Source organism: Sus scrofa, chromosome 6 (genome assembly GCF_000003025.6).
Source record: "Sus scrofa isolate TJ Tabasco breed Duroc chromosome 6, Sscrofa11.1, whole genome shotgun sequence".
Classification (NCBI taxonomy): Eukaryota; Metazoa; Chordata; class Mammalia; order Artiodactyla; family Suidae; genus Sus; species Sus scrofa.
The window spans coordinates 155,807,257-155,832,657 of NC_010448.4; the positions used below are offsets into that span (position 1 = coordinate 155,807,257).

General features: G+C 44.1%; 1 protein-coding gene across 2 annotated transcripts in view; it reads left to right on the forward strand.

The window, feature by feature from the left end:
- PLPP3 (phospholipid phosphatase 3) overlaps positions 1-25,401 on the forward strand; it is a 94,082-nt gene that overhangs the window by 6,419 nt on the left and 62,262 nt on the right. The window contains exon 2 of one of the 2 annotated variants that reach the window (XM_005665388.3): positions 10,040-10,137. The exons of the other annotated variant lie outside the window; for it this stretch is intronic. Coding sequence (XP_005665445.1) covers positions 10,107-10,137 — 31 coding nt within the window. The 5' untranslated portion in view covers positions 10,040-10,106. The remainder of the gene's footprint in view (positions 1-10,039; positions 10,138-25,401) is intronic. 2 annotated transcript variants of the gene reach the window in all.

Here is a 25,401-nt window from a genome sequence, read left to right on the forward strand (position 1 = left end):
AGTACTTATCAATTGAATTATGTTTTTTTATCAAAGAACTATTGCTGACAATTAGCTTAACTTGGTATTCACTCTGGAGGGACAATAAGCACCGCCTCTTCCTAGACTTACTTCAAACATGCTGGGAAACTGGCTCGATGTTCCCTGGCCAGATGTGCCCTCTGACCTGCTTCCTCAAATTTCTAGGAATTAAAGCCAACAAGTAAGCAAGCACAACAGGTGACCAACCTTCTTTTGGTTACTCAGTTATTAGCATCACTAAGTATGTATTTTTAATAACCCACTAGGTTTTGATAACTTAATCTACCACATGAACCAGAGAATATAGAAACAGATTTTCCTTAAGTTAACTGGTGAACCTCCCTGGGTTGAAATAAAAAGGGAGCTTCTGTTTTGTAGGTAAGCCCTGTTGACGTTTCAGCATGGTTGAAAACCTATATTTCCTCATTGTCCGGATTGGCTAGTTTTTTTTTTTTTTTTTTCCCTTAGCTCTTTCTTCCCTTTTTCTTGTACGTACTTAAGAGATACATCTCCTTTGTGGAAGACTGCTGAAGCCAGAGTTGGTGGCCTCTTCCACTTTCAGCCCTTTTGATTTCCTGTTGAATTTGGATTCTCTCTTGACCCCTTCGTGTGCAGTTGTTTGGGCTGACAAGACCAGCTGTTCACAGCATGATGCTAATGAGACCTGAGTTGAGGGCTTCTCCCCTGTGCAGGCAGTTATATTTATGGAGACTCCCTACCCTGGGTGTGTCAGTTCAACCTGGCGCATATTATTTTTGGAATGATCATTTAGGAGACACCTACCGTGTCAGTACTTCACAAGCGCAGCAGATAAGGAGACCCGTCAGGTGTCGAATCCAGATTCTCAGGCACCATCCGAGAGATGCCAATTCAGTAGGCTCTGGACCAGGGCTTAGGATTCTGTGTTTTATAAAAGCTTCTGGTGATTCTTATCAGGGAATTTGAGGATCATTGTGGTTGTTTAACAGCTGATGTCTTAAGGGCAGTTGAGGAAGGGCAGTTGATTTATATAGAGGGACTGAATGTTCTGCCTCTTTTTGCATTGTTAGGTTGTCTGTATTTTTTTTATTTCTGTGTGTGGCCAGTACACCTGTCTTTTTCAGTAAAGATACTCAAGATTGTTAGAATTCTTTCAAAAGGAAAAAAATGACCTCTGGGTGCTGGCCTAAAGGTCTCCTGTGATTTATAGAGTAAGGACTTGGTGGTGTCTCCTCATTACTGAGAGCCTGGGATTTTTATTTATTTCTGGTCTTTAAACTGAGTTGTCTGTAGTGGAAGTTGTTAGCCAAGTGACCACTCACTTTGGATAAACGAGGTGTTAACCCTGTAAATATTTTCTTTTGAGATATTGCAGTTTGAGTTTGAGTAAAAAGTGAAATGAATACATTAGATTTCTGAAGAGAGTCTTTAAAAGATCAAAGTTAGCTTGGTAAGATATTGTCGAAACAATACAAGCTTCGGGTTTACCCACATCTGGGTTTGAATCCTGACATAAAGTCATCCATAGGTGTGACTTGGCCAAAAATTGTTGAACCGTTTAGGCCTCGGTTTCCTCATCGGTAAAATAAGCAAGCAAACCTCGTGACACCCTTGTAGGGTGAAACTCAGGTGAGATCACGAACCTGAAAGCACTTTGAAAAGGTAAAAAGCACTAAAACATCAGGTGTTGTGTTGTTATCATTATTCACAGTAATAGTAGATTTTTCCTTTCCCAGTGTTCTTACTCTGCAATAGTTGCATAAAATCCTTTCATTTTGTGGCAGCAAAGTTGCCTGAAGTATATTTGGGGGACCAATTTTGAGGAGAATCCTAAGGAAGAAAACAGGCAGAGAGAACACAAATGTTTTCCATTAGCCAAAGAGAAAGCAGTGACAGGTTTGGTATAAGTCATAGTGTGGAAACCTCACTAGCTTTTTGGCGGTTACACCCTTCCCTTCTGGAAGGGACCTAAAGGCCATATCATCCTCAGAGGTGTAGCTACACCTTAGGAAGGCTGGGAGGGAATTTGGACAAGTGGTCTGTTTTAGGATCAACTCTTTTTCTTGTTTTTTTAAAGGGGCCTCACTCAGGCATATAGAGGTTCCCAGGCTAGGCGTCGAATCAGAACTACAGCTGCCAGCCTACCCCACAGGCACAGCAACTTGGGATCCGAGCCTCATCTGTGACTTAAGCCACAGCTCACAGCAATGCCAGATCCTTAACCCACTGAGTGAGGCCAGGGATCAAACCTGCGTCTTCATGAATGCATGCTAGTCGGACTTGTTACTGCTGAGCCACAGTGCGCGCGAACTCTAGGGTCAGCTCTTATGTGTGTCTTTTGACAGCCCCGGGTGGGGGGGAATCTAAAAAGAGCAGCTGAGGAGTTCCCGTCGTGGCGCAGTGGTTAACGAATCCGACTAGGAACCACGAGGTTGCGGGTTCGGTCCCTGCCCTTGCTCAGTGGGTTAAGGATCCGGCGTTGCCGTGAGCTGTGGTGTAGGTCGCAGGCGTGGCTCGGATCCTGCGTTGCTGTGGCTCTGGTGTAGGCCAGCAGCTACAGTTCCGATTCGACCCCTAGCCTGGGAACCTCCATATGCCATGGAAGCGGCCCAAAGAAATAGCAAAAAAGACCAAAAAATAAAAAATAAAAAATAAATAAAAAAATTAAAAAAAATAAAAAGAGCAGCTGTGATTGAAAATAATCAAAATGCTTATCAAACAAACTGGGCTTCTTAGCATATTTATTATTCAGGCCAACCATGTGGCATAGATATTAGGTTCCTTTTATAGATGAGTAAACTGAGGTTTAGAGAAGTTAAATAACTTGCACAAGGGTGCCCAGCTAGTAAGTGGTCACTGAATTTTCCAGAGCTCTTGCCAGCTTACCTCGCTGCCCACTTTTCAGTGCAGTTAATGCAGTGAAGACTCTTTTCTATTTATTTCATTTCATTCCATTTATTTCCATTTTACTGAGTGCGAATATGTACAATACGTTGTGCAGGGTCCTGTGTAGGACACAACATGAGTTTTAACTCAAGGATCTTATTGGGCAGTGGAGGGGACAGAATTTTATATAAATAATTGCAGATCAGCTTGGAGTGTGCTGACCCAGCCTCCCTGTGGACCTAGTAAGAAAATTCCATCTAGACAGTTCTCCAGTGCCTAGATTCATGGACTCTTTAGAATTTGAAAGTATCCTGGGGATTTCATTATCAACAATACCCAGGTCATTTTTTATCTCAGTCAGAAAAATAGGCCTCTTTGAACAGGGGATGGGTGGAGGTCCGAGGGGGAGGCACAGGCTTTATTTAAGAGACAGACAGGTGTACAAATTCCCCTTGCTGCTCAGCGGCAACTAGCCTTACTGGTATCCATGAGGATGCAGATTTGATCCCTGGCCTTGCTCAGTGGGTGAAGGATCTGGCATTGCCATGAGTTGTGATGTAGGACTCAGAGGCTGCTCGGAGCTGGTGTGGCTGTGGTGTAGGCTGGCAGCTGCAGCTTGGATTCAACCCTTAGTCTGGGAACTTCCACGTGTAGTGGGTGTGTCCCTAAAAAGTTAAAAAAAAAGAGAGACATGTGGGCGTTTGCTTATGGTTATTAGGTGAATGTGCTTAGGCAAGTTATGACTGTTTTTGAGGCCTCAGTTTTCTCATTTGTAAAATGGGATCGCATGTTTTGTGAAGTTGTGAGGCCATGCCTGGTATAGCGTCTGGCGTGGTATACTCACCAGCTGCTGTGGTCATTGTCACCTCAACCTATTCCACGCCCTTGGTTCACATAGGAGGAACCGGAGGCTTGGACTGGTTAGTAATTGTCCAGCGATAGTGAAAAAGCAGGACCTAGAACCCAGGTCTTGCCTTTATACCGTTTAGCTTTTCTGGTGTGTACTTGTCCGTTTGAAATTTGATATCATTCATGGGGCAGTTCTCTAGAGAGCTCTCTGCTCTTTTTTCTCTTGCCTGTGTCAGTGAAAAGAAAAACAAGGCAAACAGGTTTTGCTTTTATTAATCCAAATCAGGGGATGATACTTGAGTGAGGTCAGAGATCTGAGGGGCAAATTTGAAAGACTAGGCAGTTTTGTTTTGTTTTTGTTTTTGTTTTGCTTTTTAGGGCTGCACCCTTGGCACATGGCATATGGAAGTTCCTGGGCTATGGGTTGAATCAGAGCTGCAGCTGTTCCTACGCCACGGCCACGGCAACACAGGATCCAAGCCATGTCTGTGACCTACACTGCAGCTCGGCAACGCTGGATCCTTAGCCCTCTGATCGAGGCCAGGGATTGAACCCATGTCCTCATGGATACTAGTTGGATTGGTTTCTACTGTGCCAAAACAGGAACTCCCAGGACTAGGTATATCACTTTTCTTCAAACTGGCCTTTCTTCTGGAAAGTGCTTACGACCCAATGATCACAGCCAACTGATTTGAACTTGAACGGGCACTATCTTGTTCACATGATGTGTCCCAGGAGAGAAGAAAGTCAGCCCACGTTTTCCATTTTTTGCTTTTGACTGAGGGGGAAACTGAGTCTCAGACAAAATAATTTTCTCAAAGTCATGTATGAGGTGGTGATTCCAACACTTAAAAGAAGGCTTGGTCAGTTTCTCCAACATCCTTGTGAAACTATTCTTCCCTTAGGTCAGGGTTGAATTATAAATTATGATCTGCCTTAAAATTCCTCAATTTACAACAACGAAACCAAACAACACACATAAGATCCCGTTGGCGACTTATGAAAGGAACTTGCTGATGTCTGGATGCTTTGAAAGTATACATTGCAATCAGAGTATTGGTGGGAAGTGTGTTTTTGAGGTTTGTCACAAATTAACAAAATTATATGCCTAGAGAGTTTTGCAGAGAAATGCAAATCAGTGTAAGCGCCTTGTCATAATCAGCAGTATGCTTTGGTTCCTGTTTATGTGTCCCTGAAGCACATAATACACATGATTATATTGACACGAAGGAAGTCGTTCTCGTTGATGTTTCTTTATATCTGGCTCCCACATTAGTTTGTGGCGTCAATCAGTGTAATTCTAGAGAGCCTATTTAATTAAGTCTATGTTTGTACCCATCTTTCAAGTATGTCTTCTGTGGTTGTTTCTTAAGCATCTACTTAGTGCAACTACCCCCACCCCCTTCTTCCCCAGGGTGGGGTTGGGGGTGGGGTTCCTTGCCCTTCAAGAATTCCCAGGCTGGCAAATGGGTAACAGACTTTTGCATAATTTTACATACTGCTGCTGATTTGGGAGTCATAAGGGAGGGGCTATAGTTGCCTGGTGGAGAGCAAAGAGCTTGCCTGAGGGCATGGGGCTGGAGAAATAATAGCCCACCTTCCACTACTCAGGAGCGGTTACTGCAGCTGAAGGAACAATGGATGCTGAGATGCGCCCGAACAGATTTGGGAAGGGTCTGTGTTTGGAGGCTGGGGTGTAAGTCCTGTGAGTTGGAGGGGAAAGAGGATGTCGAGGATGAGGCTGGAGACATGTTTAGGAGCCAGATTATAAATGGAAAATTTCATGTAGAAACTGAACACAGTTTATACCTAGGAGTGGAATAGCTGGGTCATATGGTAACTCTATATTTAACTTCTTAAGGACCTGCCAACCTTTTTCCATAGCAGCTGCACCATTTTGGAAATATCGAAAGATGTGTTAAAATGTGTAAGGAAAAAAAGTTTAAAAAGTTGGACAGCATTTGGAATTAACATATTTGTGAACAAGTTTGAAGAGGGGATTGATTGAATCTGATTTGTGTTTGAGGGGAGGGAAACCGAAGGCCAGGAGGGAGACCAATTGGGAAGCCGAAGAGAGATGAACCTGAGGCAGTGGAGACCGAGAGAAGGATGGATGAGAAGGAGGTTAAAAGCGATTATGGGGTGGCCTGGGGGTTGGGAGGGCCTGGTTCCTCATCTCCTGGTTGGGAGGTCCCTGATGCACTCTTTTCCACAAACCCTTTAAAAGTGGTGTTTGGGAGTTCCTGTCGTAGCGCAGCGGTTAACGAATCGGTTAACGAATCCGACTGGGAACCATGAGGTTGCGGGTTCGATCCCTGCCCCTGCTCAGTGGGTTAACGATCCGGCGTTGCCGTGAGCTGTGGTGTAGGTTGCAGACACGGCTCGGATCCCGCGTTGCTGTGGCTCTGGCATAGGCTGGCAGCTGCAGCTCCGATTGGACCCCTAGCCTGGGAACCTCCATATGCCACGGGAGTGGCCCAAAAAAATAGCAAAAAGAAAAAAAAAAAATTGGTGTTTGTAGACTTATGAACTAATCTATTATAGGATTAGTAAGTGCCTCTTCACAACCTCATTAGAGAGATGAGGCTGTAAGTTTTATAAACACACACATACTCATGATACATATACATGTATACACATAACATACACATATGTTTGTATTTTTTGCTCTGGAATATTTAAATTTCTCAAATGCCTCTTAAAGTAAATGGGAAAGTCCTCTTGGTTTAGAGAAATGGTTTTCCTTAGGTTATAATGGTATTTTTGTTTTTTATTTATTTAGTTTTTAAATGATTATTTTTTCCATTGTAGCTGGTTTACATGTTCTGTCAACTTTCTACTGTACAGCAAGGTGACCCAGTCACACATACACATTCTTTATAATGGTATTTTTGTAATTGTTTTGTTGAGATCTAATCAATATACCATAACATGTATTCATTTCAAGTGTACAATTCACTGGTTTTTCGTATATTCTTGGAGTTGGGCAGCCATCGCCACAATCCCTTTTAGAACATTTTCATCACTGCAGCAACAAAAAAACTGTACCCGTAGCTGTCACTCCACATTTGTCCTTCTCTTCCCCCAATCCCGGGACAACTACTTATCAACTTTCTATTTCTTGGCCTTTCCCTCAGCATAATATTTTTAAGGTTCGTTCGTATTGTAGCATGTTTGTTCGGCATGTTTGTTTAGTATGCATCAGTATTTCATTTACTTTTATTGCCAAGTAATAGTCCATTACGTGGACGTACCGCCTTTGGTTTATACATCTGTCAGTTGACAGAGCTCTGGGTTATTTACATTTGGGGATTATTAGGAACAGTGCTGCTTTGAACATTCACATGCAAATTTTTGCTTGGATGTACGTCTTCCATTCTCTGGATACACATACCTTGGAGTGGAAATGCAAGATCATATGGTACCTCTATGTTTAACTTTCTGAAAAACTGTCAAACTCTTTTTCATAGTGACTGCCCCATTTTAGAAGTTATCTCGGAGTTCCCATTGTGGCTCAGCAGTAAGGAACCCACCTAGAATCCACAAGGACTTGGGTTCGATCCCTGGCCTCGCTCAGTGAGTTAAGGATCTGGCGTTGCAATGAGCTGTGGTCTAGGTTGCAGACATGGCTTGGATCCCACATGGCTGTGGCTGTGGCGTGGGCCAGAGGCTATAGTTCTGATTTGGGAGCCCCCCCCCAATGGCCTGGGAACTTCCATATGGTACCTGCAACCCTAAAACGCAAAAAAAAAAAAAAAAAATTAAGATTAATTAAATACGTGTGTGAGGGGGAAATAGAAAAGTTAAAGCTTCGGTTTTACCTAAGACCTTTGGAAATTAACATATTCATGAAACCGCTAGTGTTGCTTTGTTCTTCAGAGAATTTTTCACAAAGAAACAAAGTTTTCTATCAGTTTAGCAGTGTCACTGCATTTAAAATGAGTGAGCAGAGAACAATAAAGCTGCCTGAGGAATCGAGGCTGGGTGGTCAGCTAGACCCTCTCACCCGCTGAGTAACGTATTTCCATAAACCAGGGTGGGATAAGCAGATTCCTGCTTCAGCAAAATGAGAAACAGCTTTCAATTTTCAGAGTGCCGTGAAGAGTTAAAAGTACAAATATTAAAATCTTATATTCCTCGGATGTCAAGCAGAATATAAGATTTTAATATTTGTACTTTTGACAGTACTCTTAAGACTATGAAGTAGAACCATTGTACCTGGTACAGTTGATATTTTTTTCCCACCCTTTCCCCTCCTAGAGATATGACTGTATCCCATGACTATTTAAATGACTGTGCATCTTTAGATTCATGTGCTAGAGGCTAGGAGATATTAAAGAGTATCAGACACAAGCACAGATCTTTAGGATTTGGCTGGAGTGTCAAGTTGAAATTACAGTGCAGATTAAGCTATAAGTGCATGAGAAATTAAACCGCATATAATACAAAAGGATGAGTGAGGATAAGGCACTCAGCCTTTAGGACTAGAAGTTTTAGATGATGTCTTACTTAATCTTCCCAATAACAGCATAACCTAGATGTCAGTATCCAGTTTTGCAGCTCAAGAGATGGTAAATGATTTGCCCAAGTTCACACAGCTAATATGTGTTAGGCCTGAAGTTTGGATTCAAGCCTGACTCACTAACGACAGTTGCTAACCTGTATTGAGGGCTAGCTGTGTACCTCTCACTGGGCCAAGTGGCACGCATGCATTCTCTTATTTAATCCTCCTACTGAGCCTGTGAAGTCTTTATTCCTATTATCTCCGTTTACAGAACTGAGGTTCAGAGCTGTGAAAGATAACTTACCAAGAGTTAGGCAGCAAGTGAGTTTTTGAGGGTCGGGGTCAGACCTGAAGAGTCTGTCTCATGAGGCCATTCTCTACCACGAGGCTCTCCTGCTTTTGCTTTGTATCTGAAGCCCAAGTTTCCCCGCTGCTCTCTGTGGGCTCTCACATCAGTAACACCACGTGATGCATTGTCCAAAATGAGTTAGACTCGTGACGGTTACCCTGAATTCTCTGGACCCGTCAAGGTCCATTAGAGCCATTACAGGGCATCTCATGCTCTGCTCTGTACTTCAAAAATATCTGACATGCTCTGTACATTCCTCAATGATTAACTTCCCTAGACGAACTCAGGGCATCCACCTCTCCTGGACGAGTCAGGCACTGGCCCTCTGTGCTTGTGATTTGAATGTGGAATGACACGTGGCCATTTACTCTGGTCTTAGTGGTTATTTCCACTCAATAAGAGATACGATTGGCACACATGCTTTGATGAACAGAAGTGGAGAAGTGATTTAAGAACAGTTTACCTGGTAAATAAAGACATCTTCTGGATGTCACAGAGGGTCAATAAGGAACTGTGAGGGGTCTTTGGCGGTGACAAGGTTGGACATTCTAGCATGGGCAAACAACTCTGGATTTAGAGGGGAGGCCGCTGGGTCCTGGCAAGACTTCTTAAAGGAAGGGGGGACTTGAACTAGGCCTTTGTCACTCACACGAGGCAGCAGTAATAGGCCTCTCTGTTGGTGACCCTTTTTGTAGCATGGGCTCTGTCTGCTGTCTTTGTGGTCTGGGGTAACCTTTGGGTCACCTTGAGAAATTGTGAGCTGCTCTGGTTAGTGGCTGTGGATGCGGCACCTTTATTAAATGCAGTAAATAGAACTTCCACAAGTAGCCTCTTCCCCACAAATGCCCCACATTGTTATAAAGTTAGCAACCACTGACAGAAATTGGCAGGAGTACTCCCAGCCACATTTCGTTAGACACTGGCCCAAAGTAGCTGTTTTGGTCAATTTGGCTTCGGTAGGGAGGAATGGCCTAATATAGTATTTCTTATCCTTGCATTTGTCCTGCTGTCATCTTGTTATTTTTTTTTTTAATTTTTTTAAATTAATTTTTACTTCATATTGGAGGATAGCTGATTTACAATGTTGTGTTAGTTTCAGGTGCTTCAGGTACACAAATGCATCTCTCTATTTTTCAGATTCTTTTCCCATATAGGTTATTGCAGAATGGTCGTTTTGGCCTTCCTGGATGGTTTGATTAAATGCCTAGTGTCTTCTTTTGAAGCAGCTGCATGTACGGCTACCGGAGGGAGGAACATCTGGTAGGCTAAGATTTAAAAATATTTCTGAAGATGCCACCGACTTAGAGTAGTCCTCCCTTATCTGCGGTTTCCCTTTCCATGGTTTCAGCTACCCTTGGTCTGAAAATATTTAATGGGAAATTCCAGAAGTGAACACTTCGTAAGTTTTAACTTGCGTGCATTCTGAGTAGTGCGATGAACTCTCTCGCCAGGATCCCCAGCTGTCCACATGGTCTGCTACTGACCTCCGCACTGTCACAGCCTGATGCTGACCACTCGATGCTGATGGTCCTCCTTGTATCATCAGAAGGTCAGTAGTGGCCTGGGTCGCAGTACCTACGTCATGGCTTCTCTTTATCTCTATCTCATCTCTTAGGCCTTTTATCATCTCACATCATTCCCAAGACAGGTGAGTACAGTACAATCAAATATTTTGAGAGAGAGACCACATTCACATAACTTGTATTACAGTATATTATCCTAATTGTTCTATTTTCTTATCCGTGACTATTGTTCATCTCTTCCTGTGCCTAATTTAGGAATTAAACTTTGTCATAACATTGTATGTACAGGCAAATTCATTGCACATGTAGGGTTTGTTATCTGCAGTTTCAGGAAGCCCCTGGAGGTCCTGGAAGTAGCCTCTGAATTTAAAAGGGGACTTATGCCCTTGACTCTTTTGTTAGCAGGCTTCTCATTTAAATCTGTTCGGAGAGAGAGATGGGCTCCACTTACCCTAGTAAACTATTGCTTTGGATGGTCAATACTGTAGGCATCGCATGAATGCAGAATTCTTGGGCTGGCTGGGAAATTAAAGTATACTTCTTGGGTCAAAGCATTTCAATACAGGGCTTTCAATCCCAGGGGGAAATAAGCTGTCTTGATTTTAGGTTTAATTTTCCAAAGGCTGTTGATGGAGTTGATGAACCCTTAATGGTAATTTCCCTTAAGTTTCTTGCTGGCAGGTGGGGCAGCCTCGGCTGTGAAATCTGAACATTAATTAATAATCCCTTTCACTGAATAATTCTGCCGAAGGATAATGTATGCATCTGAGAACTTGAACATAGATCTTCTTTCTTGCCTCAATTCATTTTTCTCATTCTAGCACTTCAGCTCCCCTACCTGCTAAAGCCCACAAAACAAAACTCCAAAACCACCCTGTCCAGAATGTCATTCTCCAAATGTCAACAGGAAAAAGGCTGGGAAAAGGACATTTTTGGACCCTTCCATTAGAGTCAGGCACATTCACGTATCTCATCCAGTTAATACAAGACAACTGTGAAGGGGAGGTACCGCCGTTAACGGATTTTACAGATGTGGCAGTTGCCCTTCGGAAAGGTCAGGGATCCTGCATCTGGAAAATGATGGAGCACCTGGGGTAAGAACCACCTACCACCTTTGGATGCTCTTTCCCCCCACAGGGAAGCTGGCACTGGAATTTGCACTGGTTGCTCTTTTCAATGATAAGCATATGAAACACACAGCCAGCCAGAACATTTTAAAATGATCAGGCCTTGTGAAATGTTCAAGTGTGATTTGGGGTTTTAAAGCCTTTTGCCCATTTTAGCATTACCTGTTTCTTTGTAAACTCCTGGGGAAAGAGATTAGACTCCAAACCTCGGGGCTGGGTGGGGGAAGGGTACGAACTTTGCTGGCCGGTCTGCTAGGGGCTTGTTAACCTGCTTGAATTTCACAACAGCCTGTGGTGGGAGGAGGGGGTGGGGTTCTTTTCAACTTTCTTAGAACCTGGTCAGCACTGCCTGTCTCACCTCTTTTTGGTGGTTGGTGACACACTGTATTAATAATTCAACTAGTTCATCACCAGCAGAGATGGTTTATGAAGATTCCAGGGGATCAGCTTTACTAGAATCTCCTTGGAGCTGGTCACTTGGGCCGGACATCCACTTTGATTAAACATACTTCCAAGAGCATCTGAACTCCAGTTTTGTAGAGCCAGAGAAGAAAAGGGCAGAAGTTGCTAGCAGGAGAAACTTTGCAAAGGGAATGACCTTTCTGCAGAGGGATAGCAACTTCGGATTGTATTGTTAATTCTTATCGGTCTTCTCCGAAGGCGGTAGAAAGGCAGGGAGATGCACCCTTTTGAGTGCCGCAGCCTACACGTTGGTTGGCGGGGCTGTGGATTTCCCAGGCTATTGTAGGGCTCCTATTCAGCTGGGATTTGAATGGCGGTGTGATTTGCATGAGAGCAAGTGTATAAAGTAGGGCTCTTTCTTCCCCCCTTTCCTCAAAGAAGTTTTGTGGTGTTTCTTTTTCTGACAGAGTTGGCATGAAGCTTTGACAAACACAGACCCATGGAAAAGTTAAACAGGACTTAGAGCAAGCCCATTTTGTACAGATCCCTCACTATTAGAATGCAGAGCAGCTGGCAAGAGGCCCCTCAGATCTTAGGAGTCCTAGGGCGGGCCGTTCCTCCACTGTGGACCTGGGATGAATGGGAAATGCTCACAGGACCAATGGGAACGCGGATCGCTGCCTCTTTACCATTGTCTGTGGTCAGAAAACCAAGGAGGAGAACATTCCTGGGGCTCTGATATCTTATCTATCCCTCAGTATTTATTGAGATAAAATACAAAGAGATAAGAAAGAAATCCTAGAGGCGGATCCAGCCCTCCAGGGGCAGGTGAGAAGATGAGAAGATAGACACACAATCCTTCTTGGAGAAAAGGAGGCCAGGTGTCTTGAGCTGGTCATTAAATGAAATTTTAAAAATGAAAAGTCAAAGAGGCTTTCCTGGGCTGTGTGCCCAACTTTGCTGTGTTCGTCCCTTTATTTAGGGACAATAAAGTGGAGACGATACTTCACTCCTAACCTACCTCCTGGAGCTCCTGAGAACAAGGGTATGGTATCATATATATCGATCAGAAAATGCTTTGAAATTGTAAAGTCACATTTGTGCGATAAAGGCATACATTTTTTGCCCTCTGAATCTGCTCTCTCTTCTCCATTCTCCCTACTTCTATCCCTCTTTTAGGTGGATGCTATCACATACCTGGATCTGAAAACATTCCTTTACAGGTTTTATTTCAAGGGGGATAATCTCTCCTGAATATCATCTATGCCTTAACTATAAGGAATCGTTTCTCAGCACTGCAGTTCTGATCACATAGGCCCTCCTTTTCAGGATTTTTGTTTTTTTTTTTTCTTTTTGTTTTTTAGGGCTGCACCCACAGCATATGGAGGTTCCCAGGCTGGGGGGTCGAATCGGAGCTATAGCTGCTGGCCTACATCACAGCCAAGCAACTCCAGATCCGAGCCTCATCTGTGACCTAAACCACACGGCAACACTGGATCCTTAACCCACGGAGCAAAGCCAGGGGTTGAACCTGCATCCTCATGGATCCTAGTTGGGTTCCTTAACCGCTGAGCCATGAAGGGAACCCCCTGTTTAGGATTTTTATGACCCCCTCATTGACTGCGGAATAAAACTTCTTGGGAGTTCTCTGTTGGCCCAGCGATTAAGGATCCAGTGTTGTCACTGCTATAGCGTGGGTTTGGTCCCTGGCCCAGGAACTTCTGAATGCTGTGCACATGGCCAAAAAAAAAAAAAAAAAAAAAAAAACAAAAACTTCTGAGCATATTTGAGGCCTCTCAGAATCTGGCCCCAGCCAACCCTTTCTGCTTTCCATTCCCTTGCTTCCTGTCCCCCACCCCTCCACTCCCCATTTATGCCCTGGTCCAGGCATCTCCCTCCATTCTGTGGCTATTCCCTCTTATAATCAACTCCAGTGCCACCCTCTCTGAGAAGCCCTCTCTGATTTCCTTTGGGTAGAATTAGTCCTTCCTGGGGCTTCCAGAGCACTTTGTATTGACCTTTCTTCTGTCAAAATTTTTGGCTTGGATTAGAGTTTTATCCAGTTCCATCTTAATAGAGTATGACCTCTGTCTATAACAGATGCTTGAAAATTTTTATTTAAGTCAAGACCTTCAAGAAAATGTCCTGGAAAAGTCATTTTAGTAAATACAAATAGGAAGTAAAAAGAAAAATACAAATTCTGTTGCCTCGACTACCACAGTCCTAAGGCAGCCACTGGCACAAGTATCTCTTCTTGCTGTAAATAGCTGAATTATTATTAAGTATAATTATAAAGCTAAATACTGCATGCTTAATATAGACTTCCTGCAAATCAGTGTGATGAAATGGAAAAAACCTTTGCATGCTAGAGTTTGTAAGAGCCTATTATAAAGTATTAACTAATCTGAGAGATTGAGAGTAGGTAATTACTTAAAGGCAGTTTGATATTTTACATTCTTTTTTTTTTTGTCTTTTCTAGGGCCACACCTGCAGCATATGGAGGTTCCCAGGCTAGGGGTTTAATCAGAGCTGTAGCTGCCAAGGCTACCCCAGAGCCACAGCAATGCCAGATCGGAGCCACGTCTGTGACCTACACCACAGCTCATGGCAACGTCGGATCCTTAACCCACTGAGCAAGGCCAGGGATTGAACCCGCAACCTCATGGTTCTTAGTCGGATTCGTTAACCACTGAGCCACCACGGGAACTCCTTACATTCAGTTTTGCATTCATATAGTGTTTTGAACTTGGTCAACAGACTGAATCTGTACTATGATAGCTTTTATTAAAAACAAACAAAATTTTAACTTACTCTGAGAGCTAGGGCTGTGTTTTAGGATGATTTTTCTCATCCTAGCTTGCCTTAAGGAGGGGCTCTGAAACCTTCTGTTGGGGAAAGATGCCCAGGCAAGCAGGGGGTTAAGAAATCTGGGTTTCAAAGTTTCTGCTGTGTCAGTGGGTTAAGCATCCCACTGCAGCATCTTGGATTGCTACAGAGGCGCAGGTTCCATCCCTGGATGTGTTAAAGGATCCAGCATTGCTGCAGCTGTGGTGTAGGTCTCAGCTGCAGTTCAGATTCAGTTCCTGTCCTGGGAACTTACATATGCTGCAGGTGCGTCCATTAAAAAAAAGAAAAGAAGTGTGGGTTCCTGCTCTTTCTTACGCACTTATTGAGTCACTTTAGACAAGAAACTTTCCCTCTTTGTGACTGTTGCCTCATCTGTGACATGGGACAGTTAAATCTTCCAGCATGCAGAATTCTCTAGTTGTGTCTTAAGTGCTTCCTCTGAAATCTGTCTTGGTTCCTTAAAAGCTTATGAAGTTCATACTGAAAGAGGAAGGGAAGGATTTTCTCCTTTCAGCTCTTTTCTGTTTGATCATATTATTGCTGTACTTGTTCTTACTTTTATCACTTCAAAAGTATTTGGTTCATTGCTTTTACTCATTGAAAAAACTTTCAAAAACAGTCTCCTAGTATACTGGACACTGCACATTGTATGTTTGTCTTTTTAGATATTTATCTGGCTTAATCTTGCTTCTCATAATTCTGATGGGGCTGAGACTGAAGTCCCAAAATGTCCAATTCACAAGAGAAAGGAACTAGCTCCTAATGTGTTTTCCTCAATCCCTGCCATATCCTTGTGGAATGGGTGCATTGCTCCAGTTTTATAGACGATAAAACTAAGGCATAGGGAGTTCCCATTGTGGCTCAGCAGAAACAATTCCAACTAGTATCTATGAGGATGCAGGTTCGATCCCTGGCCTTGTTCAGTGGGTTAAGGATCCGGTGTTGCTGTGAGCTGTGGTGTAGGTCACAGACGTGGCTCAGATCCTGCATTGCTGTGGGTGTGGTGTAGGCTTCAGCTGCAGCTCCAATTTGAACCCTAGCCTGGGTACTTCCATATGTTGCACGTGTGACCCTAAGCAATAACAATAACAATAACAAAAATCTGAGGCGTAAAGCGGTGGGGTGTTAGGAATTAACCCCCGATCTGTGTATCTTATGTCAAAACTCAGGCTTCAAGATCCTTTAATCAGTCTTCCTGCTTTCAGCTGGATCTAGGGCAACCCCTCTAAACCATTTTTCTTGGTTAGTATCAAGCCTCTGCTTAATAATTCCAGTGATGGTGAAGTTTATTCCTTGGAAGCAGTTCTAATTGTTTAAAAAGTTATGTTAACATAAAATCCAACTTCCTGTAATTTTAACCCAGCATCAGCTAAGTTTTGTACCATGTTGGCAAGTTGTTATTAACATTGATAACAAGGAGTTCCCTGGTGGTTTGGTGGGTTAAGGATCTGGTGTTGTCACTGCTGTGATTCTGGTTATGCTGTGGTGTTGTTTGATCCCTGGCCTGGGAACTTCTACTTGCCATGGATACAGCCAAAAAACAAACAAACAAACAAACAAACAAAAACCCATATTAATAATAATATTAGTTTTATAATTTAAAGATCTTGAATAAATGGAGGTGATGCATTATTTCAATAAGTATTCATTACCTTTTGTGTACCAAGTACTGTGCGAGGTGTGGGGATCTAATGATGGATCAGATGTGGTCTTTGCACATGAGTCTTCTAGAGCAAACACTGGGCAGCTGCAGTTCTAGAAATACAACGAGGACACTACCAGAGGTAGTGTGAATGGAGCTGGGGGGTTGGGGGGCAGAAATGACACACTGTTTGGATGGGCAATCAGGAAAATTCTTGTTAGGGACCATTGTCAAAGAAAGCATTGCATTGAAGAACCCCCCCCTGAGCAGAGTGATTCCTCTGCCTCAGCTTTAGCCAGTACTGATCACCATCCATTAGAATAATCTTAGAATGCAGAGAGTGGAGGGGCCTAAGCATCAAGAGTTTTCCCCTGCCCACTCTCATTGTATAGATGGGAAAAATGGGTCAGAGTTCCCCTGTGGCTCAGTGGGTTAAGGATCTGGTATTGTCACTGCTGTGGCTCTGGCCCTGGAACTCTGTATGCCTCAGGTACAGCCAAAAAAAAAGAATATGAGTGAAATCCAGAGGAAATAAAACCCTTACCTTGGGCAGGTTCACGTTTAAATCCAGTGAGTACCACATTTAACGCATCCGTTTACGCTGTGGATTTGGTTATTCTGCAAATCAGATAATGGTCCCAGGTGTCAGTAATCTACAAAGCCTTTTAAACCTTAACATCTCAAAGCACAGTAATATACTCTTAGAGTAAAAAATATTCCAAAAATAGTATGTTCAAAGGGGATAACCCTCTTACCACCTCTGCAAATCCCCACCAGCCTTACTTGGGGTGCACAGGTATTCTCACTGGTATACAGACTTCATCTGTATAGGTCTCATTGTTTCCTAGACACACCCCACAGATGTCTGCCTTCTGGCCTTGAATCCTGCCTTTGCTCTTCCATGCACTCTCCCCTTCTCTGCCTATGGGAAAGGGTATCCATTCCTTTTTTTTTTTTTTTTTTTTTTTTTTTTTTTTTTTTTTAAAGACTACACCTGTGGCATATGGAAGTTCCCATGCTAGGGGTCGAATTGGAGCTGCAGCTGCTGGCCTATGCCACAGCCACAGCAAGGCAGGATCTGAGCTGAATCTGCAACCTACACCACAGCTCACAGCAACGCCAGATCCTTTAACCCACTGAGTGGGGCCAGGGATCGAACCTGCATCCTCATGGATGCTCATCGGATTCTTAACCTGCTGAGCCACAATGGGAACTCCCAGAGTATCCATTCTTCAGGCTGGTTTCTGCTCACCCCATACCCTCATCATACCCCAACGCTGGGGTATTTTCACCTCCTCATTTCCAGTCCTTCCAGCTGTGACACTAGGTAGTGACCCTCAATCACTTATATGCTATTGGTCTTTCTTTCCCTGAATACTGAGACAGTTGAATTAGATGATCTTTAAGCTCTGCTGAAGTCATCAAATATAAAAGACTGCACACTGAGGACAGTGCTTCGTAGTTGACTGTGGTGGGTTGCTGAATCATGTCCCGGGGCTGTGACATAAGAAGAGAGATAGAGGGATTCACCCTAAGAAGTTCCCCCAGTTGAAACTGCAGAGCCGTAAAGTTTTAAACTTTAGGAGGCAGTGGAAAGAGGATGTGTCCTGGGGGGCAGTGCTGGTCTCAAATCTTGGCTCTACCATTTGCTCTCTTACAACCTGAGGCAAGGGTTGTAACCTCTCTAACATCAGTTTCCTCATCTGCAAAATGGGGACAACAACTCCTGTCTGACAGATTGTCCCAAGATTGTCCCTACTGCAGACAGGAGGCTATTCCACATCAATCTCTACCCTCTTTCCTAAAAACTTGTTGTTTGGAAACTGTTATCTGTCATAGCTGGCAAGCTTCGCAGCAAATAAGCCTATGAGAGAGCGTGTGTAATATACAAAGTATGGATTAGATGGAGTTTATCTGATCTGTGGAAAGTAACTCTGGAGTCCTTCCAGGGAATCATGGAGCAGCTGCACAGATGCCATTACCTTCCCATCTGCTCTTGCTAAAGGAAGGTGTTTTCCAATTTGGAGAGAACATTTTGGAAATTTGTCTTTCATGCATTCCAGTGTTCTGAGGCAAAGCTTGCCTGAGAGATTGAGCAGAGCGTATTAACCAATATCATTTAAAGCTGATTAAAACTATCATCTTAATTAAATACAAGAGAACAAGAAGTTCTCAGTCTTCTGGTAGCAATTAAAGACGAAAGAGTCAATTTGAAGTTGTTTTTCCAACTCTTAAAATAATACTCCCCCCCCCCCATGAAAAGAGTTCCTTCGCTATAGACATGCCCTCACATTGAGGTTTTTGAAAGCTGTGAGGACCACAAACCTGCTGGCAAAGCCTTCTGCTGCCAAGGCATCGGAGTTCTCAAAAGCAAGAGGGTTCAAGCTCAGGATACGCTGATTTGGAAAGAGAGCCCAGACAAAGGGCCTTTTGAGGCAGGAAGCTGGGTTTTGGCTGGAGCACAGAGCAATGTGGGATTGGAAAAGCGCCCTGGGACTTGCTGAGGAGAAGAGGGACTCAGAGATGGATGGAGGATGTATAACGTTTCTCCATACGACGAGAGTTTCTTTCAAAACCCTCGAAAGTTGGTTTCAGGAGCTGTTATCTTTCCTCTGTCCGCCTCATCCGCACGCCTGTACAGTGGGGACCTGAAGACACTGTATGTCTTTGAGCCGAATAGGAAATGATACATGACGGTCCGCGTTCCCCTTCTCGCAAGGTGCCCGGCCTGAAGACCAGTGGTTTTCTTCCAACACCCAAAGCAACCACACTCGTGAATTCATTCATTCACTCACTCACTTAATTGCCGTATTTACGGATCACCTGCTGCGTGCTCGGTTGGGGTAGCTCTAAAGCTAAAGGGCGCAATGCTCCCGCAAGGAGCTCAGCATCTCATTGACCGAAACTTGACGTGCTTCCCCCTGTGTTCACATACACGGGACCCTCCTCCCCGCCGTCACCCAAACTGTGGGTGACCTGCCCTGCCGTGAAATGCCTAATACTCACCTTCACAGATGCTCTACATAGCAGCACCTGACCAACAGGGAGCCCAGCAGGGACCCTTCAGGAAGAGAAGGGCTGCAAGCGTGGGAGAAGGCTCAATGCTGTACCTTAAGGAGGAGGAAATAAATGCTGCTGGATTCTATTCTTCACTCTCCCCCCACTTTTCTTCATTTTTATATATTGTATAAATTATATAATATGTAAAATTTATAGATATATATTAAATTTTACCTATCCCGCAAAACCTTCCATGACCAGATAAGACTCATTTCCTGTCAACTGCTTGCTAAGATAGATGGAGGGAGGAAGGTGGAGATAGAACAGTAGGAACCACAGAGGGGGAAAAAAGGGGGGGTTTTGGTGGAACCATTGGCAAGAGAACTTACACTGGAGGGGCTGGGCCAACAGAGACCATTTACATTCAGGAAACTGATTTTCCGGAAGGGAGAGGGCTCACAGATGTGCAGAAAAAAGGGATAACCTTTCGTGTTACTGATCTTACGTGTTTGCTCTGGGCACAGTCTTTAGGGCACTAGCCTGCAGTGGACCCCTGTCCCTGGCAAAGCAGTAAAGCTATCTTTTTCTCCTTTACCCCCCCCCCGCTCCCCTCCCAAAAAATTTACTCTGTGCCCTAAATGCGCATCAGTAATGTTGCCCATGCCTGTGTGTCTTCCAAGAGTCAAGAATCCGAGCCTACTCAGTCTCTTTCTTGTAGCCTATGTGCCAGTTCACCGCGAATTGCGCCTACACAGTCTCCTGTTTTACAGACCTACGCTTGGTCCACAAACGCAGACACGCTTGAATTCAGAGGTGCGGTGGCCTTGCATTGAGTCTGCGTCGGTTGCACCAGTATCAGTTAGAGGTTATCATGAGAGGTAGGGATGGCTGTTCCCTCTTTTGATTCTCACTGCAGGTGGTAGTTTCCATGACTTAATCAGAAAAGCAACAATAGCTGATGAACCAGCTGTATAACATTCAGAAGAGCAGTTCCTGATGTGTCTCTAGCTACCCGGGCCACACAGGTAGCTTTTCTCTTCCTCTTTGAATTAGAGTATTTTTAGGGTAGATAAAGATTTGGGGAAAATACTGTATTCCTATGGGTATTCAGAGAAGTATAGAAAATAAGTGAGCCTTTATGTGGAATCCGAACAGGGAGATCTGAGGCAGGGACCTCTGTTTTCGACTTTTTTTTAGTTCTAGTGTCTAACTCTGGCTAATACGTATGAGTCGTAAAGTAAAAATTGAACCAAATAGAAAAACCCAAGTCATTTTTGATACTAGCGTACACTTTTAGTCTTTTTTTCTAAAAGGTAAATTAGTCTTTCATCATTGATATTTTAAAACTACCTTACTTAAAATTTGGGGAGAAGGGGGGGAAATCACCCATAATCCACCAGCTGACACAAATATTATTACTATTGGGCATATTCCCTTTTAGTCATTTTTGTTTGATTTTTCTTTCAGTTATTTAGGTACATAGGTAGGATTTTCTGTGTTGCTAGCAGTCGCCATAATCAAAGTTATTTTGCCTTTGCTTGACCATATGAGCATCAGAATGAAGCATCACCCTTTAATCACACACAGATTTCTCATTCACTCCCTTTCTCTTCCCTTCACCCCGCTCCCCCACACCAAACTCTCTGGGGTGGGTAATTGTTGCCCCCATTGGCTTGGATGTCTCTAACAGTACCACACACTGGATGGCTTAAACAGCAGACTCTCTTGTCTCACAGCTATGGAGACAGAAGTCTGAGGTCAAGGTGATGCGAGGGGATTCTTCCTGCAGGCTGTGAGGGAAGGATCTATTCTTGACCTCTCTCCTTGGCTTGAAGATGGCTGTCTTCACGTTCGCACTGCAGTCTCCCTCCGCCCCTATATGACTGTCTCCGTGTCCAGACCCCTTTTCAGCAGGTCACCGTCATTACTGGATCAGAACCCACCCTAGCATCATCTCTGTAACTTGATTACCTCCTTAAAGACCCCATTTCCAAATAAGGTCGGTCATACGTGGAGGTCCTGGGGGTTAGAACTCCAACATATCAATTTAGGGGGAGCACAATCCAGTCCTTAACCCCCCCCCCCGACACCCATTTATATGTGAGGAAATCGAGGTCCAAGCCAAGTAGCTGGAGATTTGAATTTAGGCCCAAGTGACTCTGGAATGATGTGTTATCATCACATCCTGTTCTCTCCCCATGAATTGAAAATACTCTGAACAAAGGGGAAAAAAAAATTCTTTCCTGATATGAATTTGATTAGCATGAGCTAATGTTTGATGGTAATTAACTGCTAAATTTAACTGGGTTTGACCAATCGAAAGCTGTATAAATCATGCTGTTTAAAAATAAAAGTACAGCACACCACGCTTAGTTAGAACGTCTTGGTGCTCTAAAGCACTTGCTCAGCCTGTGCGCAGTTTCTTACATTCTTCTGTGAAAGTACCAGGGGATACAGTGAACCTGTAGGCTTTATGGCACCCCAGTAATCCCTGGCAACTGGACCACACGTTGCAGCAAAACCGATCAATATTGCTTATCAGTCAGCAATTTTTATCTTGTTTCTCTATCTATCTTTGTAGATGCCTTTTCGTTTTTTGTTTTCCTTCTCCTGCCTTAGTGACGATGGCAAGCTGCATGCACACACCCCATAGACATATCCCGCCAGTAGGCCCCAGGGCAGGCTAGGACCAGGGTAGCAATGACCAGATAATATAGCCAGTCATGGTGCAGTTGTGCAGGGCATGGATATCTGTGTCCCTTTGTCACTGAGTGCACTCGGGCAAGTCACTACTCTTGGTCTTAATTTCCTCACATGAGTTAGGAAAAAAAAAAACGACTTGACCTATCACCATTGCATACCCCCTGTTGCTCTTATGTCTGCTTTGTTCACTATTGATGCAAAATAAATAGTTATTGGACAAAAGTGAGTGAAAAGAAAGTAAACACAGAGTCTCCTTCGTGTGACATGAACCAAGGAAGAGCCAAGTGACGCTGCATCCAAATCAGCAGGAAGTGCCCAGAAAACCCTGGATATTTTCCTTTAGCTGAAAGTGATCAAGCATGGAAAAGACATGGGTATTTTAGAAAACTCTGCATAAAAGTTGCCTGCTTTAAAGGAAAGGAAGAGCTCCTATAAGGGGACATAGGGCCACCCAAGTCATCTTTCTTCATTCGGATGTATTTGGTGGGGAAGACCCTGAGCAGGAACAGTAGCTTCATGAATTGAGTGCACACTGAATATGGTACGGTAACTCCAGACTTCACAGTAACCTCTCAAGATGGGCTCTCCTGGCCCCATTTTTAAAATTAATTAATTAATTAATTAATTAAACGGCCGTACCCATGGCATATGGAAGTTTCTGGGCCAGGGATTGAATCCGAGCCTCAGCTGTGGCACCATCCTGGCCTCATTTTACAGATGGCCTGGAGAGGTGAGCAACTTGCCCCATGTCACAGAACTGAAAACGGGCAGATCCAAGCTTCCAAAGCAAATCTAGTTGATGGTAGAGCCTGTGCTTTTCCTGATGATCCATATTGCCCGTCCCGCACTCCCATCTCCTAACAAAACTAAAGCCTGGGTGGCTTTGGTGATACGTATTGAGGAACCCCACGTGAAGAACATCATGGACTTCTTTATAGGCCGAGGTAAACCGTGTCTCTCTCCTTCTTACAGAGGCCACGCCATCCCATGTTCTTGATGCAGTAACATTTATGGAGCCTCTCTGTTGCATGAAGCATTATATGAAGCATCGTGGCATGTGGTGTCCTTTTTGTGTCCCATCTCTGAGGGGTTAACTGACATGATTAAGGTGGACAGAGAACCTGTGAGTCTGACTGCACAATCCACACACGTGGAGATAGACCACGCTGTGCTTTGCCATGGGCTTCAGTGACCCACAGATGGCTTGCTGTCCCCTTTAGCCATATACTTCTTCTCTACACCTAGTAGTCTATACCTGGTTAAGCTCCCGAATAGTGCTGTGTATTAAGATAACCTGAGAGAGTCTGAGACTAGCAATGAATTTCAGAGGGGTGTTGGAAGCCAAGAGGGGAATAGCCCTAGTCTCCTTCCTAGAGAGCAGAGAACCTTTATTTGAGGTGTGCTGCCCAGGACCTGGCTTGGTGTTAGGGCTGTGAGAGGTTTTAATACATCTTATTCAGGATTGATGGGGATGTGTCTGAAAAACGGAGAAGGGTTTTCCTTGGGAAGGTGCTTGTCATGCATCAGTGAGCAGGGAGCTTCAAAGTTCCTGCACTCTAATCCTTCTTCCCCATGGCTGCCAGGGTGCTCTTTCTCAAACACAGCCTGGCCATACTGCCCACCTCACATATATTCCTTAATTTCGAGTCTCTGCTGTGCATCCAGCACTGTGTGGAGAATAAATAAAAACCCCCTCCCTGCTGGCTAGGAAATCAGTCTTGTTTGAAAGCCATATGTATTCAAAACATAATTTTAGAGCTGTTTAGAGATCACTCAGGCTAGCTTAGAGAGGGCTCTGGAGAACTCTCTTCTTTTAGGTTGTCCATCTCCCTGCTGAATCTCCAGAGTGAACTTCGAAGGCTCCAGGCAGAAAGGTTCATGCCAAATATGCTTCTGGGTGTTACCGAGTAGGGCAGCCTCCCCTCTTTCTTTAATGACAGGGAGGCTTGGCCAGGAAAAAGAGACTTTGTAAAGTCTTTGAAGAAGCCAACTTTGGGCTCCAGGACCCAGCCCCAGGCTTCGTCCACTGCCCGGAGGCCTGCTGATGTTACTCTCCACTCTGTTTCTGTCTTCAGACCAGGCAGTCCTAAGGCACATATTTTTTTCTTTGAAATACATATCTTGAAACCATATGTATCTCAGGGTTTTTTTCCCCTTCTGAGATAGGCCTGTGATGTTTGGTGTCTGAAATCCCTCTTTCTTTTTCAGAGCCATCCTGGCAAAGATACTACAAAGCTAGGTTCACAATAAGGCAGAAAAGAAAGTGAGAGAATTGGAGTTCCTGTCGTGGCTCAGTGGTCAGCAAATCCAACTAGGAACCATGAGGTTGTGGGTTCGATCCCTGGCCTGGCTCAGTGGGTTAAGGATCCAGCATTGCCGTGAGCTGTGGTGCGGGTCGTAGATGCGGCTTGGATCTGGCCTTGCTGTGCGGAGGCTGCAGCTCCGATTCGACCGCTAGCCCGGGAACCTCCATATGCCGTGTGTGCAGCCCTAGAAAAGACAAAAAAAAAAAAGAAAAAGAAAAAAAAAGAAAGTGAGAGAATTACAGGTGTGGATTTCACCAGGAACCCTAGTAGGAAAGATGAGTTTTCTTTTTCTTTTTTTGGCCATGCCCATGGTATGTGGAAGTTCCTAGGCCATGGATCAAACCCGAGCCACAGCAGCAACCCGAGCCATTGCAGTAACAACACCGGATCATTAACCCACTGCCCACAAGGGAACTCTGACAGATGAGTTTTCCATGGGGATGACAGGGAGCTTTTTGAGGGCAGGAGCCCTGCCTTGCTCCTCTCAGCATTTCCCAGCCCTCGCACACAATAGGTGCTCAGTAAACACTAGATATTTAGTAGGCTTTATACTTTCATTTATTTGGTATATGCATATAAAAATTGCATTGTAAAAGCCCTTGAATTCAAACATGAAATTGTTTTCACATTTTAGAGTAGTGATTCCTAAATCACCTTGGGATAGAATCATTCTCTATTTTTTATTATTATTGTTTTTTGTCTTTTTTTTTGGTGGGGGGAAGGCTACACCTGTGACATATGGAAGTTCCCAGGCTAGGGACTGAATTGGAGCTATAGCTGCCAACCTACACCACAGCCACAGCAATGCCAGATCTGAGCCACATCTGTGACCTACACCACAGCTCACAGCAATGCCAGATCCTTAACCCACTGAGCAAGGCCAAGGATCGAACCTATGTCTTCAAGGATGCTAGTCAAATTTGTTTCCACTGAGCCATGACGGGAATTCCTCTTTTCTCTCTCTCTCTCTCTTTTTTTTTTTTTTTTTTTTTTTGCTTTTAAGGACCTCACCTGTGCTGTGGCATATGGAAGTTCCCAGGACCTACACTGCAGCTCATGGCAACGCCGATCCCTAACCCACTGAGCAAGGCCAGGGATCAAACCCGCATCCTCATGGATACCAGTCAGATTCGTAACCCGCTGAGCCGTAGCACAACAGGAACTCCCAGAATCATTCTCCTAAAAATAAGAATTCTCAGGCCCTTGTCCCGGGAATTCCAATTGAGGTCTTGAGTTGGTTCCATGTATTTTTTAAGAGATGCC